We start from the raw sequence: 18,263 nt of genomic DNA, 5'->3' as shown, positions 1-18,263 counted from the left end.
ATCTTGGGATCTCAGTGCACACGACTACACACTTTGACATTTACTGTCAATGCCACAGGGACATCTCTGTACGTGTCCTGCATACTTACACAAGTATACCTGTAGGATACATTACTAGAAGTAAAATTTCTAGATTAAAGACTGTGTGAATATCAAATTAATTTTATTCATTCAGCTAATTTGTTTTCTAAAAAAAGTTATACCAAATTAAAATGCCAGCAATGGCATTTTCCTCATATCCTCATCAACTTAAAATTTTTGCCAATCTGGCAGGTGAAAAACAATTATATCATGTTTATATTTGGTATCTGTTTAGGCTACTCTTGCAGACTCTTTCCAATCTGTGCCTTCTTTTTCTGCCATTAAATGTTAATCAAATAATTAAGTCAAAGAATTTTAATCTGAAGCAATTTTTAACATCATCGAAATGTTAGACACAATATGAGAGAATACAATTGGACGTGAGCCACGTAACTGCCTGCCAGCTTCTACCTGTGACTATGTTAATGTTGTTTCCCCCTTTTTAAAAATTGTAGTTCAGGCTTCTCTGCCAACAGTTCTATGCCATGTTCTTGAAAAGGGCTACATATTCTTGGTGCAACTCGATGATGATGCTGTCAATACAGATCCTGGTACCTCTGGTGATCCTTATGGTCAGCCTCTCATTCCTCAACTTCAGTACAAGCATGGAAAATGTCCCATTGGAGTTGACTCTAAAAAACATATGGTCAAACTATTGTTCCATTCTTTATTTCTCTGAAATCCAGGCTGGGTCCTCAGCTTTCAGAACATTTTACAGATATGCTCATGGCTGAAGAACAGATTCCTCTGCAGCTGCTAAGTACCAGGCCCAGGAAAACGAGGCAGGAAGCAGGCCCATTGCTCCTTGTAGTGAAGCCATGTGCTTCCAGGCCACGTGATGCTCCCTGAAGTCAGAGTGAATAGCTAGAAGTCTCAGAAAAACATCTTTCAAAAACCAAACAGGAAAGGGAGAGTTCCTAGAAATGAGACCAAGTTGTGTCTTTCTAGGGACTAAAGCATGTCCAAAAATGAAACTGATAAATTTTCTGTTACATTTGAATGTATTAAGAAGAGATTTACACTCCCTCCCACAAAGGGAGTTTGTGGATGACTTAGTGATAGACGTAGAGAAAACTAAGCAAATGAGAAAAGGAGAACGTTATTAACTTCAGAGGGGGAAAGTTGTACAAAAAAAGAAACATCATAATATACTGCTTGGTTCAGCTATGAATAATTTTTACTTTGTCATAGTAATGTCAAAACTGACTATTGATTGAACTGAATTTATGATACAACTCTAGGGGGAGGAGAGGGCAGGGATAGTCATAAAAGAACAAAGTCCTTGCATCCAAGATAGGATGTCAATAGAGAGATGGGCTATTTAGCAATCCAGAGAAACATGAACTAAAAGATTTCAAAGTGGTTGCCTCTGGTGAGCAGGTACCAGGGATGGTGATGGGTAGGCCATGGCACTGCCATTTCTCATTATAAGTTTTATATAATTATTTCATTTTAAAAATTATATTCATGTGATATTTTAATTTAAAATAAAAATTTTAAGCATTTTTTTTAACTAAAGAGACCAAATGCAGAACATGATGTAGCAAAGTGGTTGGGATTACAGTGACCTACCTCTCCAACCTTGGTTTCCTCTCCTGCAAAATGGAAAGAATAATAAACCTTGCCTCACATTGTCATCGGAGGATTCCATGAGAGAGTGCCTATCATGAGCTTTGCACACTGTTAACACTGGCACTCAGTAACCTTCAGCCACTGGTACAATTATCATTATTGTGGGTATTTTGGGGTTTTTTTTCAATTATCATTATTGTCGTTGCTGTGATTGAAGGTCCCTTCCAGCACTAAAAATTCCAGAATTCTAAGTGGGTCATATATTTCACCTGGCACTGTGTGCTGGAAGTCCAGTGATGAACAGTATTATTACCAGCCCTTGATGAGCTTCTAGCCCAGAGATCATATGGATAAGTGACAGTAGTTACAATACAAAGGAACCGTAAATGATGGTCTCAGAGACATGTCTCAGCCTTGGAGGGCCAGAGGATGCTCCAGAGTTAGGAGCCTAAGGTGTGAATAGGTACTGACCCACAGCAGGGGAATGTAACCCAAAGAACATTCCAGACCATGAGAAGAGCATTTGTAAGCATGGGGAACGGTGAGTCCTTAGGCATGGCTAGAACTTCAAGACAGGAAGCGGAGTCTGGATAACAGCTGGGCACTGTAGGTCGTGTGCAGGAGGTTAGCTTTATCCTGAGAGCAGGGGAGAGTCACTTGAAATTGTTGGGTAGGGTGCGTGTGATCAGACATGTCCTTTCACATGAGACTGGAGGGACTGGATAGGAGGCAAGGAGCTCTGTTAGAGCCACACAGTCCAGGCAAAGGTGGTGGGGCCTGCGCTGCATCAAGGCCGTGGGGAGGAGGGGAGTAGACAGAGCTGAGATTTAAAAGATGACTAGACAAGACTTTTTTATACTGCTCCAGTCAATGAAAGGAAAACTTTCTTGATGCCCTGGGGTCATGGGGCTCGGGCAGGAGGCAGCCCTGTGGGCAAAGGGGATCGCTGGAATTCAGAGCACGGCCATGTCAGGAGGAGCCCACTTTCGGATGTGGGCGGGGGTTAGTGATGAGATAGATACCCAGGAGGAGCAGCGGTTGGGGGAGGTCAAAGGCGAATCCTCTCTGCCTCACTGGGCCTGGTGTGACGCTCTCGGATGGTGTGCTCTCTTCTACGTTCAGTAGAGCCATTCCTCCTGAAAAAGTTAGAGGAGCCCGAGGTCTTTGATCAGAACTACCTAGTGGCAGCTTCCTTTGAAGACATGGGGAACCACACCATAGTGACAGTGCTGTTCAACAACCAGGCATACCATTCCACTGCCCTGGCGCTGGCACTGGTGGACAATGTCCCCTTCAAGTTGCTTTCTGGTGCCAGGGCTTCAATAACGGTATTCAACCACCCTCAACCTCAGTCAAACAAGGTGACCTCGGAAAATATCTTGTACGAGTATGTACGACTTTCCTTCCCTCCTCAGTTCTTCTCCCTTTACCACCTACCTCTTCCTTTTGTTTTGTTTTGTTTTAATCACAAATTGTTATTTTGGAGTATGGTTGCTGTGAGCAGTTCTACTTAAATGGCTACCTTTCTCCTTATATCCTGTCTTTTACAGGGGTCCTAAAGGACATTATCTTGTTACCAACTTACTTTTTGGAATGGCTTTCCTGTCTAGCTCTTTCTCCATCTTGACAGTCAAAGAGAGATGCATCAAGACCAAGCAGGTCCAGTTCATCAGTGGTGTTTACATGGCTACTTTCTGGCTCTCCGCTCTGCTGTGGGACCTCATCTCCTTCCTCATCCCCACTCTGCTGCTGCTGGTGAGCTGCATGGTGCTGAGCCCTTTCCCCTGCACATCACAGGGGGCTTGCCTTGGGGACCCTGTGAAGAACCAGAACCCTACCTGAAGTCCAGGCTGGCACCTAAGCCCCTGATTGGCCACACAGGGTGTGAAAGCACCTTCATTGCTGACCCTCAGTAAAACATGATTTCAGTCCCAGTATCATAAGGAGCAGAGGGGCCGGCTCTAGGGTCTCTAATTTATGGCTTCCCCACAACTGCTGCCTCAAGCTAGTAAATGACAGTGCCTTGGGGACAGTGCCCAGAAATAGCTCACCAGGGCACTGAGAGTTGCAAGTCTTTGGTGGTGACTGAATTGTGCAGCTTGAGGTTCCCTGGTCATTTGTGCAGAATGGGTCACGTCCCCCTTTGTTCTGCCTCTGAGCCCCTGATCTCACTGCACTGATTTCCAGGGGCAGAGCCAGCTGTCTCTGCACTGCTGGATGAGTAAGGGGAGTTGCCAATGTAGTACTGCTAACACCATATTTGCTTTATTTTTAAAATTAAGATTATAATATCCTTTCTCTAATGCTTAGGACTGACTCTTAGTGACTTTTCCAAATTCTACCCCGCTTTCCAAAGGTGGTGTTTTTGTACTATGATGAAGAAGCTTTTACACACCCAGAAAACATCCCTGCTGTTGTCTTGATGCTAATGCTCTATGCCTCTATCATCCCCTTCATCTACCTGACCAGCTTCTGCTTTGACAATGCGGGTAGCGCCTGTGTTAAGCTCATCATCACGCTCACCTTTTTGAGCATCGGCCCCGTTGTTCTCGTCTCAGTCACAAGTGAAAAAGGTGAGAACCGTTACGGCTACACATCACACAGCTTTAACTTTCCCTCCAGCAGCCACAGAAGTTGTACCCATGAAAACATGTGTCTGCCAGGGGCCTGTGTGAGGCTCTTCTCAGCAGCTGTCAATGGAAGAGCCCCAAACTGTCAACGTCCCAAACATGCATCTCCAGGAAGACAGTGACACACAGTGGTTATATTCATCAGCAGAGTATGCTCAGCAGCAAAGAGGGAATAGATGCTCACCACGTGCAGCAGTGCAGACAAACATCAAAACAGGGTGCGACGTGGAAGAGGCACACTCTGAGCCAGAAAAGCATTTGGCTCAGAGCTGGGGGGAGGGGTCCACCACATGGAGACCTTAGGGAACTTTCTGGAGTGTTAGAAACACTCTGTATCTTGATCCAGGTGTTGGTTACATGGGCATAAATATTTGTCAAAATTCATCAAACTGTCCACTTATGATCATGCATTTCACTGAAATAAATTATTCCTCAGTTTAAAAGAAGGTAACAGGGCTTCCCTGGTGGTGCAGTGGTTGAGAGTCCGCCTGCCAATTCAGGGGACACGGGTTCTTGCCCTGGTCCGGGAAGATCCCACATGCCGCGGAGCGGCTGGGCCCATGAGCCATGGCTGCTGTGCCTGCGCGTCCGGAGCCTGTGCTCCGCAACGGGAGAGGCCACAACAGTGAGAGGCCCGCGTACCACACACACACACACACAAAAAAGGTAATAATAAGCCAGGGTTGGACGAAGGCTGCTTGGTGACGTGCAATTAGAGTCAAAGAAACTGAGGGGTGAGCCATCTTCACACCACATCCTTTAAAACCGACATCTTCATGTCTGTGCTGCCGTCTCTCTCTGGGTCAGGGTTGGATATCCATGATCATATTTTACCTCTGTAATGCTTTTTTTCGTTTGTTTTTATGCTGACCACCTCCTTCAAATTGACTTTGGGGTTTTGTTCGTTTCTTTCTTTTAATTTAAAAATATGTTAACAGCTTCTTCTGCTTTCATCTTGGGAGTCATTCTGTCTCTTAAAGGACGTGTGTGTATTCTCTATTTTGAATTTATTTTACTAGTTTAACTCTCAGAGTTTGTGGTGCCTTTTCTAGTTCTCATACATACCACCTGTGGAATTTCAGAGACGGAATTATTTTCATCTGAGAGGATCATAAAAGTGACAGTGTTTTGACTTTATGATTGAAATAGAACAAAAAGCACACTGCAGGCAGAGGAAAGGGGATACACAAAGGCCTGTCCTGAGGGAAGCCAAATCCAGCAGTTCTCAGCTGTAAACTCCATCTGAGATTCACTGATCAGCACTTAAAGACATCCTGCATGATTCCAACACAGGTGGTACAGGGAATCACTCTGAGAAATGTTTGCCCTAATCTCCAGGGAGAATCTAAGGATTCCTCCCTTTCGTCTCTTCTCTGTCGCTCAACCCACCCGAGAGGGACAAGCACCTGAAAGTCCAAGGACACTGAGGGCCCTGATGGGAGCAGAGCTTTTAGAGAAGATGACCAAGCTAGCGCCTGACTCTCTGGACATTCTCTCTGGATCCTTTGGCCTTGCTGGGATCTGTTTCTTCTTAGATTGCTTCATACTATTTCTTCTCTTCCCTCCAATGCAGCAATACAGGGACCAAGGCACTTCTTCTGCTTAGCAGGAGGCAACTGCTAAAACTAACTGGAAATCGGGTGAGTCAAAGAGGAGGGAGGGGGCTTCCCTGGTGGCGCAGTGGTTGAGAGTCCGCCTGCCGATGCAGGGGACACTGGTTCGTGACCTGGTCCGGGAGCATTCCACATGCCTCAGAGCGGCTCGGCCTATGAGCCGTGGCCGCTGAGCCTGTGCGTCCAGAGCCTGTTGCTCCACAACGGGAGAGGCCACAACAGTGAGAGGCCCGCGTACCGCAAAAAAAAAAAAAAAAAAAAGAGGGAGGCTGGGACAAGGCAAGAAGCTTCACCTCTGGTCTGGGGAAAAGGATGCCAGTGCCTTCACAGGCTCCATCCCTACTCCCTGAGAAAGAAAACTATACGTTAGAGGCTGGCCCTTGGCCCTTGTACACATGCCCTAGAGGCCTCATTAAGATGCTGTCACCATGGCAGTAGACAGAGAGTTATGAAAGCTAAATCTGAGCTCTTTTTCCTGAGACTCTACTAAAACGATAGCAAAGGAAATAAAAATGTATGAATTCACAATGAAGAAACATCTAAAGTGCATTCAGAGGGGGAAATGGCTGAGCAAGTATCTAATTTAGCAACACAGAATCCTCGAGAGGCTTGGGACCACAGAGAAAGGGAGTGAAACCGTCTGTTCCATCTCCACTGGCCCTACTACCACTCCCCACCCGGAAGCAGTCAGAGATCCCTCCTCTTGATGAATTGAAACTGCTTCCAAAAGAGACCTAAACATTATGGACTGGTCCCCTGCCTGATTGCCTTAAAATGTAGCCTGCCCCCCTACCTCCATAAACAAAGCTAGCAAATCACCTCCTGGTGCCTCATTTGTCTCTCTGAATAGACAGACCAATCAAGGATCACTGATCACTTGAGGATGGCAGCCAAGAAAAGACTAAAACAAACCAACAAAAAGGAGACACAGGGGTAGGGCCATGCAGGAAACAAAACCAAAACAAAACAAAGATTAAACAAAAGAATTCCATGAAGAAGAAAAACTTTGAGGACAAGGAAGAGCTGATTGCCAAAATAAAAATTTAGCAGAAGTGTTGGAAAATAAAGTCAATTAACCTGCCAAAGTAGAGCAAAACGATAAGAGAAATAGGAGAAGTTGAGAAAAAAGGCAGGTAACGTGAGAGTAAGTCCAGGAGATGCTATTATATTCAATTGATAAGCATTCCAGAAAGAGAAAACAGAGGAAATGAAGTTGAGGAAACTACCAAAGAAATAAAACAAAAATATTTCCCAGAGTTGAAAAAACAAACTTCAAGATTGAAGGGATCCATCAAATATCCAACACTGAATGAAAAAAGACCCAGATGCTTCCTAGATGACAACGAGTTCTATACTGAATTCACTTGTCAGTCAGGTGTATGGACAGAACAAAGACAATTTTAAATGGGCAAACAGAAATTGAAGTCACCACGTCACCTTCTTGGAAAGTTAAGGATATAGGCCAGCAAAGTGAAGGAGTAAAGTAAAGGAGAAAGAAGACACAAGATCCAGAAAAGGATGGATCCCACCCAGGAATGTGGCAGAGAAAAGTCCTTCAGTTGGACGGCTAGATATGGATGGTTTGTGACCTCTCCTCAGTCTTCAACAAGCTTTGGAGTAGGATCCGCAAAGAAGGAAGGAAGGAAGGAAAACAAGCAGAAGTTGTAAATATCTGTTCCTTTGATTACACGTATTGTTGGTGAACTGATTCTAGTTAGGGTGAGCTTGGGGCGTGGGGTTGTCCCCTCTCAGATTTCAACAACTCGTCTCTTAAGGGGCCCGAAGATTTTCGCTGAACAGGGGAAGGTCTGGGAGGAGACCATGGCTGACTGTTCATTCCCAGTCGGGGCTCATGAGCCTTGCTTAGTGGTTAAGTCTTTCTCTCCACCCCACACAGGAGCTGCACTGCTGACGTTCTGGTAGTTTTCCCATCTCCCCTCTACCTCAGTCTCCAGGTTAGATTTCCAAATTTAGAATTCTAAAGAGAAAAAATGAGGAGGACGTGACCCACTGTGTCTCCTTCCCAGAGCCATGTCTGCCACCTTTGCAGCTGTACTGCTGAGGCATGGTCTCCTTGGATGCAGCTGTCTGGTCACCAGAGCCGTGACTCTGGGGCCTCGGCGACAGTGTGGAGCCACGACTTCTGAGTTGTGCCCCAAACTGCGCCTCCAGCCGCATGGGTGGACCCTGGCTCTGATGCTCAGTTTCTGAGTCCTGACCCAGGAAATGTTGGTCTGGAGACCTCATATCCAAGTTCACCTCACCATACATCACAGTAGCCTCCACTGACAGAAATTTCACAGATTGACACCCAAAAGCTGTACTACTCTAAATCCAAGCCCTGAGAGTAGAGTTCATTTTTTATATGAAGAGTTTATTCAGCCTCTCTTCAGGGAATCTGTAAGTCACACGTCCACAGGCTCTCTCCCTTGGACTACCCACTGGTTTAGAGCTGGTGGTGTGACTAGTCATAAAGTCTGAAATTAGAGCTCTAATCCCACCCAGTTATTTCCCCTTTTTGTTGGTGAGGATATTTTGTGGTTTGTGAAGGATGGCGGCTAGTAGCACGTGTAGTTATCAGGGATAAGCACGAAGTGGCCTGTTGGGTGGGTGAGGGCTTGATTACGTTTGTGGACTGTAAACATGGCCCCACTGCTGGCTCATGACCCAAGCAGCACATTATGAGTTAATCCTCTTACAAATTAATTAGCTTATGAGTAGCATATTTATTTTGCAGAGCAGTTGTGTTTATTTGTTGTAAATAAACATTTAAAATATTTTAAATATAACACAGTTTATTTATAACCCCGTTTGGCATTTCTTCACTTTTCAATATAACATGAACCTAAAAAATTGGCTTCTCAAACCTCTAAGAGGCCCCAGTTTCTGTATATTTATTTTATAACCAGCCAGTTTAATGACCTCTCTTTTATTTCTTTTTTTAAAATGAAGTATAGTTGATTTACAATATTGTGTTAACTTCCGCTGTACAGCAATGTGATTCAGTTATACACATATATACACTCTTTTTCATTACGCTTTACCATAGGATATTGAATAGAGTTCCCTGTGCTATACAGTAGGACCTTGTTGTTTATCTATCCTATGCATAATAGCTTACATCTGCTAATCCCAGCCTCCCACTCCACTCCATCCCTCCCCCAACCCCCTCCCCCTTGGCAACCACATGTCTGTTCTCTATGTCTGCGAGTCTATTCTGTTCTCTCTTTTTTTTTTTTTGGCTGCAAGGCTTTTGGGATCTTAGTTCCCTGACCAGGGATCAAACCTGTGTCCCCTGCATTGGAAGTGTGGAGTCCTAACCACTGGACCACCAGGAAGTTCCCTCTCTTTTATTTCTAATAGCACTTTGATTGATTCTTGTGGCTTTTCTAGGTACATGATAATGTACAGCATTTGCAAATAATGATGGTTTTGGCTCTACAAACTGTACAGGCAGGAACTGTGTTCTTATCTACCTGTAAGATGACACTCAAATAACTCCAAAGCTGGCCCACCAGACCCTCCTGTCTGGCCCTAACTCATTTGTAAACCTCCAGCCTTCAAATCCACTGCTTCCACAGGTGCATCCCATTCTGCAGCCACGTTCTTGCTGGTTTTCTCAAACACACCAAGCTCTTTCTGATTTGTCTGCATAAACAATAGGAATAGAAGTAAAATGACAGGTTCAGGAAGCACTGCAAAAGAAAAATACTTATGGCTTGGAGGTTGAATGACTACAGGGGAAGAGGGAACACTGGGAGTCAGGGAGAACCTGATTCTGGTCTTGGGCCTGGCAGTGTGACGTGCAGAGACAGATATAGCAACAGATAGAGATAACAGATCCTTTATACAGGATAAAAGGCACAGTGGGTTCAGAGAGTTGCTAGGGGATGTTCCCTTTTCTTCCTGAAAGAAGAGTTAATATTTTCTATTCCCCTCACAGATCTAGGCTACACAAAAGTCTCAGAGTCTTTGGATCACACATTTCTACCGCTTCCAGGCCACTGCCTGGGGATGGCTTTCTCCAACTTATATTACAACTTTGAACTACAGATGTTTTGCAATGCCAAGAGCCTGAAACAGACTGAGTGCAATCAAGTTTGTGAGTATTGCAAACAGAATTGGTTAATTACATTTTTATTGAGATATAATTCATAGAAAATTCACCCTTTTAAAGTATACAATTCATTGGCTTTTGGTATATTCACAAGGTTGTACAACCATCATCACCATCTAATTCTAGAACATTTTCGTCACCTGAAAAAAAGAAATACCCCATCCATTAACAGTCACTTCCCATTCCCTTTTCCCCCAAGCATCTGACAACCAATAATCTACTTTCTGTCTCTATGGATTTGCCTGTTCTGGACATTTCATGTAAATGGAATCATACACTATGTGACCTTCTGTATCAAGCTTCTTTCACTTACAACAATGTTTTTGAGGTTCATCCAGGTTTTGGTGTGCATCGCTACTTTGTTCGTTTTTATGGCTGAATGATATTCTATTGCATAGATAGACTACAATTTGTTTATCCATTCATCAGTGGATGGACATTTGGGTTGTCTCTACATTTTGGCTATTATGAATAATGCTGCTGTGAACATTCACGTACAAGTTTCTGTTCGAACATGTTTTCAGTTATCTTGAGTATATACCTAGGAGTGGGTTTGCTGGGTCTTATGGTGACTCTATTTAGCTTTTTCAGGAACCACCAAACTATTTTCACAGTGGCTGCACCATTTTACATTTCACTAGCAATGTATGAGGGTTCCAATTTATCCACATCCTTTCAACACCTTTTAAAATTATTTTCTTAAATTGTGGAAAAATATATATGAAGTTTACCATTTTAACCATTTTTACATGTACAGTTCGGTGGCATTAAGTACATTCACATTGTTGTGCAACCATCATAACCATTATCTCCAGAACTTTTTTCAACTTGCAAAACTGAAACTCTGAATCCATGAAACACTAACTCCCCATCTCCCTCCGCCCAGCCCCTGGCAGCTATCATTCCACTTTCCGTCTCTATGAGTTTGACTACTCTAGGTACCTCATATGAAACATTTTAATTCCTTTCTCATTTCCTTTTGGGTATATTCTATAGCTATTTTCTTTGTGGTTACCATGGGAATTACATTTAACATCCTAAAGTTATAACATTCTAATTTGAATTTATATCAGTTTAACTTTAAAAACATATAAAAACTGCTCCTATACAGCCCCTAAAAACCCCCTCCTGATATTTACACCCTTGAGTAGTCCCCTCCCAGATTGTACCAGGGTTGGTCTGTGTGACTGACAGAATACTGTAGAAGAGATGGCATGTCACTTCTGAGATTGGGTTATGAAAGACACTGCAGCTTATGTTTTGAGTACACTCTCCCCTTCACATCACTCACTCTGGGGAAAGCTAGTGGCCATGTCATGACTTCCCTGGTGGTCCAGTGGTTAAGAATCTGCCTTGTGCCACAACTACTAAGCCCATGCCACAACTATGGAGCGAAGCCTGCACACCGCAAGGAAAGATCCCATGTGCTGCAACTAAGACCTGACACAGCCAAAAAAGAAAATAAATAAATATTTAAAGAAAAAAGAAGACACTCAGGCAGCCCTGTGGATTATAAAAAATAGTCAATAGAAGACAATAAGTGCGAGAGAAAAAGGAACAAAGAACACATGGGACAAGTAGGTAGCCCTAATAAGATGGTAGATTTAAATTCAAATATATTAATAATTGCATTATATATAAATGGACTAAAGACTCCAATTAAAAGATTAAGATTATTAGAGAAGATAGGTTAAACACAGAGTTACCATATGACCCAGCAATTTCACTCCTAGGTATATATCCAAGAGAACTGAAAAGTTACATTCACACAAAAATTTGTACATGAATGTTTATAGCAGCATTTTTCACAGTAGCCAAAAGGTGGAATCAGCCCAAATGTCCACCAACAAACAGATGAATGGATAAACAAAATGTGATCTATCCCTGCAATAGGATATTATTCAACCATAAAAAGGGGACTTCCCTGGTGGTACAGTGGTTAAGAATCTGCCTGCCAATGCAGGGGACACGGGTTCGTGCCCCGGTCCGGGAAGATCCCACATGCCGCGGAGCGGCTGGGCCCATGAGCCATGGCCGCTGTGCCTGCGCGTCCGGAGCCTGTGCTCCGCAACGGGAGAGGCCACAACAGTGAGAGGCCCGCGTACCGCAAAAAAAAAAAAAAAAGCCCTGTCTTTAGTTGGGTGATGCAAATGTTCTTCCCTAAGCAGACATTCCAGGTGATTTTCTGGTTTGCACCCCGTTATGGTCTCCCCACCCACCACCCCCAGATGGCAGAGCCCAGAGCTGTCCAGCTGCTTTAAAGGGAGGAGGAAAGGAGAAGGAAGGACACTGATTATCTTTCAAAAATGGTATCATACTCTTGTCATCTTCTATTCCAGGGGAGCTCTTGAACATGGCACAAATCAGGGTGGTTTGCTGCAAGTTCATAATGGCAAAAACTTGGAAATATCACATATGTGCCTGAATCTTTTATAAACAGCCAACTCAAATATAGAAATGTTTCCTGGATGACTAAGTAGCAGTTAAACTGAGCTGGAGTCGGTTTGTATTTACTGACCAAGGAAGATCTTTAAGACATAATGGCGAGTTAAAAATGCAAGTTGCAGAATGGTAGATAAAGGATGATACTGTTTGCAACACAGTTGGTCCCCTATGGGGAGCACCCAGCCATGCAAAAGTTTGGAAGTGCACCCCCATGTGACTGCACTGCCCAGGGCGTGCCCTGCCGAGAGACTCCAGCAGCCTTACAAAGAAAATCTATTCGTGGGTTACATGTCTAATAGAAAATGTGTTTAAAGGGGAAATAATAAAGCGTCTTCTGCTGACCATGTACTTGGAAGGTGACAAGAGGTAGGGAGCACTGGGCACTGAGGTTTACTGCCAGGCAGGCAGGAAATAAGCACTCCAGCCCCACATGCACCCTCCAGAACTGAGGTTCACGCCACCAGCAAGTGCTGCATCCAGACTCCCGAACGTCACTGTTGGCCCTTGGCACCCCATGGCACATATCTGTTCATGTGGCACACATGGGGGTGCACAGGACACAATTCCAATTGGCAGCTTTCCTTCTGACACGCCTACCCCTTGGGCTGTGTTCCAACCCCAGGTGAGGCAGTGGATTGGCTACTCTCCCCAGTTTGATGCCCTGCTGGACCACATGACGGACAAGGAGACACTGGTCATGTACGCCTAGCTCCGGGGCATCCCCAAGCTCCACATCAGTGCCTGTGTGGACCAAATTCTTGATGATTTACTCATGTACACGTACGCCGACAACCTGGTGAAGACCTACAGGTGAGACTTGGGGCTCCCTCGGCCCTTCCCCCTCCGGTAATAAGATGTGTTGTGGTTCTTCTCAGTTTTGAGGGGTAGGGCAAGGCGTGTCAGCTCCGTGCTTGGGGTAGTTTTGTGGTCCATGCCACTGTGTGGATTTTTGGGAAGGTGGCCTCCCTCCCCTGTAAGAATGGGTCAATGGCCTGGGCTGCCCCAAGGCACAGCTTCCTCTTGGCCCCAGGCAGTTATGTGGCTGAGGACGGGCTGATGCACCATTGGTATTATTCTTCCTATCGCTTCACAAAGGGTTTCTGATTTCTGGTAGACTTGCGTTTCAAGCACACACCACCTTATCCCGCTCTGTATGAGGCATCTGAGCTGTTGTTCTGCTGAGAAGCCTGGGGGATTCCTCAGTCTTATGTTGCCAGTGATCCTAACCCAACTCCAGTTAGCTTAAACAAAGCAAGGCCACACATGTCCGGAATCCCAGGCCACCCCTCGAGTTGTGCACAGCGCCCCTGCAGGCTGGCAGCAGTACCCCACTCCCGGGACAGGGAAGTCAGAGGCGGTTAGATGATGTTGCCCTGTCTCTTTCTTCTGTTGACTTCGGTTTCAAGCATGTTTTTGTGTTTCCTTGCATCTTCTGATGATTAAATGAGTTAACACCTGGGATGTTTAGAACAGTGCCTTGTACATTGTAAATGCTATGTGTTCATTAAATAAAGTTAGCTAAAACGGCCCTATGGGGCTTTCCTGGTGGCGCAGTGGTTGAGAGTCCGCCTGCCGATGCAGGGGACACGGGTTTGTGCCCCGGTCCGGGAAGATCCCACATGCCGCGGAGCGGCTCGGCCTGTGAGCCATGGCCGCTGAGCCTGCGCGTCCGGAGCCTGTGCTCCGCAATGGGAGAGGCCACAACAGTGAGAGGCCCACGTACCTCAAAAAAAAAAAAAGGGCCCTATGCTCTTACCCCCCTAACATCCATAGAGACCCTCAAAGGAGATTCATGGACCATGTGCTCACCCTGGACCTATGCCTGTGTCCAGGGAAATGGTTTAGATGCTGAGTGGACAGCCAAGTCACAGTGCACCCCTGAGGGAGGGTGGTGGGCCATGTTACTGAATGCCCCACCGTGGGGTGTGAGCACTTTCTTAATAGAGAAGAAAAAAGGGGGGAGAATTGTACTACTGGAAACTTAAGATTGCCAATCACCCAACTTCTCCCCCTCTGCCCCAGCGGTGGCAACAAGCGGAAGCTGAGCACCAGCACTGCCTTGCTTGGAGAGCCCACAGTCATCTTCCTGGACGAGCCATCGTCCACTGGCATGGACCCCATGGCCCGGAGCCTGCTCTGGGGCACCGTTGCGAGGGCCTGCAAGTCTGGCAAGGCCATTGTCATCACCTCCCACAGGTAAAGCCAGGACCGGGGCTGAGGGAGGGGTGGGCCGGGAGGGGCTGGGTGGAGAGAAGACCTGTCAGCATCTGGTGAAGAGTCTGTGAGGAGAGTCCCCAGGCTTTACCTTGTGGGCCACACCCTGAGCATGGGAATCAGGAACAGCCTGATCTGGGCATCAACACCTTCTCATCTGCACAAGCCTTTGACGTGGATGGTGGGCATCAGCATCTCCCAGCCGTTTGTCAGGCCTCCATCCCCTCTCCCCAGCATGGAGGACTGTGAGGCCTTGTGCACCTGGCTGGCCATTATGGTGCAGCATCAGTTCAAGTGCCTGGGCAGCCCACAGCACCTCAAGAGCAAGTTTGGCAGTGGCTACTCCCTACAGGCCAAGATCTGGAGCGACAGGCAGCAGGACGCCCTGGAAGAGTTCAAGGCATTTGTGGACCTGACCTTCCCAGGTGTGTGCTGCTGTGCAGAGGTCATCTGTGCATCTGTCCATCCCTGACCCCTGGGACGAGGGCCATGATTCCAGGAGCCTGGGCCGCCCTCCCCTGGCCATCCAGCCCGGCCCTCAGGGGGACACTGTGCAGGCAGTGTCCTGGAAGGTGAGCACCAAGGGATGGTCCATTACTACCTGCCTGGCAATGACCTCAGCTGGGCGAAGGTGAGCACATACCTGGGCATCAGAGGGAGCACACCTCTGATGTCACCCACTTTCTGGTGTTCTCTCTTTCAGGTGGAAGTCTTATTCAGTGCTGCTGCAACATTCACATGGATTTCATAGAAAATAAGAATGTTTGAGTTGGAAGGGACCTCGGATATCAGCTCCCCCCACCCCCTCATTTCACAGAGAGGTGAGCGGACCCAGAGAGGGGACACCATATGCCCAGGGTCACACAGCAATCCAGGGACCCAGCTGGGGCCTCTGCCTTCTGGCACCACTCACAGCCAGGGTCCCTTTCCCTAAAATCACAGAGAGCTCAATTCTGTAGGACTGACTTCTTGAGAGGTGGTCTGGGAGCAGCTGAGAGGTAGGAGGAGAGAAGAGATTGACAAGTTTGCGAACTTAAAGCACCATTTTTCAATATTTGGATTTGTGGGGCTCCATTTGTTCTCTGCCCTGGCCCACGCGAATGTTAGGGGTGAGCCTGTATGTGGCCCTCTGTCAACCCATGATGTGAACATGATTATTATCCCATTGCCCAGAAGAGTAAGCTGAGACTTAGAGATATCCAGCAACTTTCCATGGTCAACAGATGGTAGAGCCAGGATTCAACTCAGGCAGAAGTTCTCAAAGTGGAGTCTCTGACCAGGAGCATCCACATCATCCAGAAACTTGTTAGAAATGCAGATTCTTAGGCCCCACCCCAAACCCATTGAATCAGAAGTCTGGGGGGTGAGGACCAGCAATCTGTGTTAACAGGTGCTTCTGATGCAGCTCAGGCATGAGAAGAACTAAGCTAAGCCTGTGAGCTCAGACCATCCGGCCTGAGTGCAGATGGATGTGGCCGTGTACCTTTGTCCGAGAAGTGCCCTGCCCAATAGCCTTTCTCCCTGCAGCATGGTCACACCCGCCCCTCTACAAAGCCCCAGTCGGCTTCTCCTTTGCAGCTCAGCTCTGGGAAAGTGGTGTCTCCCTCCCTTCTCAGCTCAGCTCTGGGAAAGTGGTGTCTACCATCCCTGCCCACTCCCTACCTCCCCTCACCACTCACCAAAAGTACAGCGTTGTCACATGCCTGGCTGCCACACCCACTCCATCCATTTTTCCTGTGACTTCTCTGAGGCATCTGTGTCCCCTGCCCCCTTCTCCCCACTGCACCAGGCCCCCCATGGCCCCTCATCTGTCTCCTCTGTAGGCTCCTCTTCCTTTCTCTCCGAGTGGGGGATGCCTCAGGCTCCCAGCCTGCTTCACTTTTCCCTACTCTCCCCTCTGCACCCTGCTACCCTTGAGTTTCTTTCTCATTCACCCCAGGCCTTCAACTGCCATCTTATTCCAGTCAGGAACTTGCCTGAGCTCCCAAAAATCTACTCTTCCAGTGAGTTCTCTCACCTTCCTGAAGCCCAATGGGAAATGGGCTCTTCTCACACCTTCTGGGAGTGACTCATCACCCCTCTGAGCCCAGGGGCTCTTACTGCCAGGGCAGTGGGTGGGGGTGACGGATGGCATGGCTGCAGCAGAGCAAAGAGAAGAACGCCTATTTCCTGATAAACAAGAAAACTTTACCTCTGAATAAATAAAAAGAGTGGTAAGGACATAGGAGCAAGATAGAGGACAACTGAGAGACTGGTCAGGGTGCCACTTGGACTCCACAGACACGCAGTGTCACAGGGGAGCGAGAGCGTGACTTACTCACTGGTGAAGCCAATGCCACCAAAATCTAACACAAAGAGTGTACCTCTGCCCTGGGGAGACCAGCAACAAAGAAAGTAACAGTGCAGGGGGAGGACAACAAAGTACCAAACTGGGAAACAGTAACCTATGGAAACAAAGGTGAGGTGAAGAAGACTGAAAACCCTTAGGGGTCCTGTGGATTCTCCTGTCCTCTGGTGTGGGAACGTGGGGCATCTGGGGAGCAAGTTCCAAGCTTGCTCTGCTCTACCCACTTCTCTTCCCATGCACATCACCCCTGCCCCTCCTCCACCCCCAGCTTCCAAGGCCTCATATCCCATGCTGTGATCATACGTTCGTCTCCTGCTCCAGACTGGCATGGAGCCTTGGCACCATGGCTCCTCTGTGTGTTCGGCTGCTGAGCACAGACCAAGTACCCTGAAGGGGTTCAGCGAGTATAAGTGGTAGCGGGACAGAGTGCTGTCTGAGGCTGTGGGGAAATGGGAGAGGAGAGTCTTGACCCAGATTCCCCGGCTTCTCCAGGAAAAGCCACTCTGTCCTCTTCCATCAAACACTTCTGCCAGGAGACTGCATTTCTTTCCTTGTCCGAAGGTCTCATGAAAGAGGTGGGATGTGAGCTGGTTGCAGAAAGACAGAATCGGTGGGCACTGCCTAATACCTGAGTAAACAGAACGCTCAGCTGTGGCTGAAAGCAGCCAGTAAAGCAAGCAGGTGTGCACTTCTATTTTAGTTGGGCTCCCAGGTGACCACGAGGAGACATTGGGGACTGACAGGGGACGATATCTAGTCCAAGTGAGAAGGTGAGGGCTTGCCCTGGGCAGGGATGGAGGAGGGGTCCAGGGTGAGCCACGTTTCAAGGGAGGAAGGAGTCAAACGTGTTGGATGAGTCAATGAAGATTTCGAGCACCAGGTCTCTGGACTCCACTTTCTGCATTACGATCTATGCCAACAGCGACTCGGCCACCGAACCAGGGGTCTCCTCGCCTGAAGCAAGGGCTGGAAGAAGGGCGTGCGGCCTCGGGGTGCGGGTCGGAAAGGTCAGGGCTAGCCTCGGTGAGGCGCAGCCCGCGGGTGCCGGCCAGCCTAAGTCCCCGCAGGTAGAAGACCACGTCGGGGTCCCCGCTCCGAGACCCCGGGCTCGGAGGCGCGGCCGGTCCGCTCAGACCTTCACTGACAAACCATTGCACGCCGTGGCCTCCGGTCGCCGGGACCTCTTGCCGCCGAGTCAACCACAAGGCCTAAGCCCAGAACAGGCCAGGTCAACGCAGGCCGTA

At 47.3% G+C, this 18,263-nt stretch overlaps 1 protein-coding gene across 1 annotated transcript in view; it reads left to right on the top strand.

The window, feature by feature from the left end:
* LOC136135337 (ATP-binding cassette sub-family A member 17-like) overlaps positions 1-17,436 on the top strand; it is a 69,418-nt gene extending 51,982 nt beyond the window's left edge. Inside the window, 12 exon segments of the mRNA XM_065893229.1 lie at positions 537-716; positions 718-836; positions 2,184-2,194; positions 2,776-3,040; positions 3,204-3,408; positions 4,010-4,226; positions 9,840-9,994; positions 13,081-13,268; positions 14,481-14,654; positions 14,907-15,097; positions 15,230-15,303; positions 17,341-17,436. Coding sequence (XP_065749301.1) covers positions 537-716; positions 718-836; positions 2,184-2,194; positions 2,776-3,040; positions 3,204-3,408; positions 4,010-4,226; positions 9,840-9,994; positions 13,081-13,268; positions 14,481-14,654; positions 14,907-15,097; positions 15,230-15,303; positions 17,341-17,436 — 1,875 coding nt within the window.
* The last annotated feature ends 827 nt before the right edge of the window (positions 17,437-18,263 follow it).

This window comes from Phocoena phocoena, chromosome 15 (genome assembly GCF_963924675.1).
Source record: "Phocoena phocoena chromosome 15, mPhoPho1.1, whole genome shotgun sequence".
Lineage (NCBI taxonomy): Eukaryota > Metazoa > Chordata > Mammalia > Artiodactyla > Phocoenidae > Phocoena > Phocoena phocoena.
The sequence above is the reverse complement of the archived record's forward strand: the minus strand, read 5'-3'. Positions and strand labels throughout refer to the sequence as shown.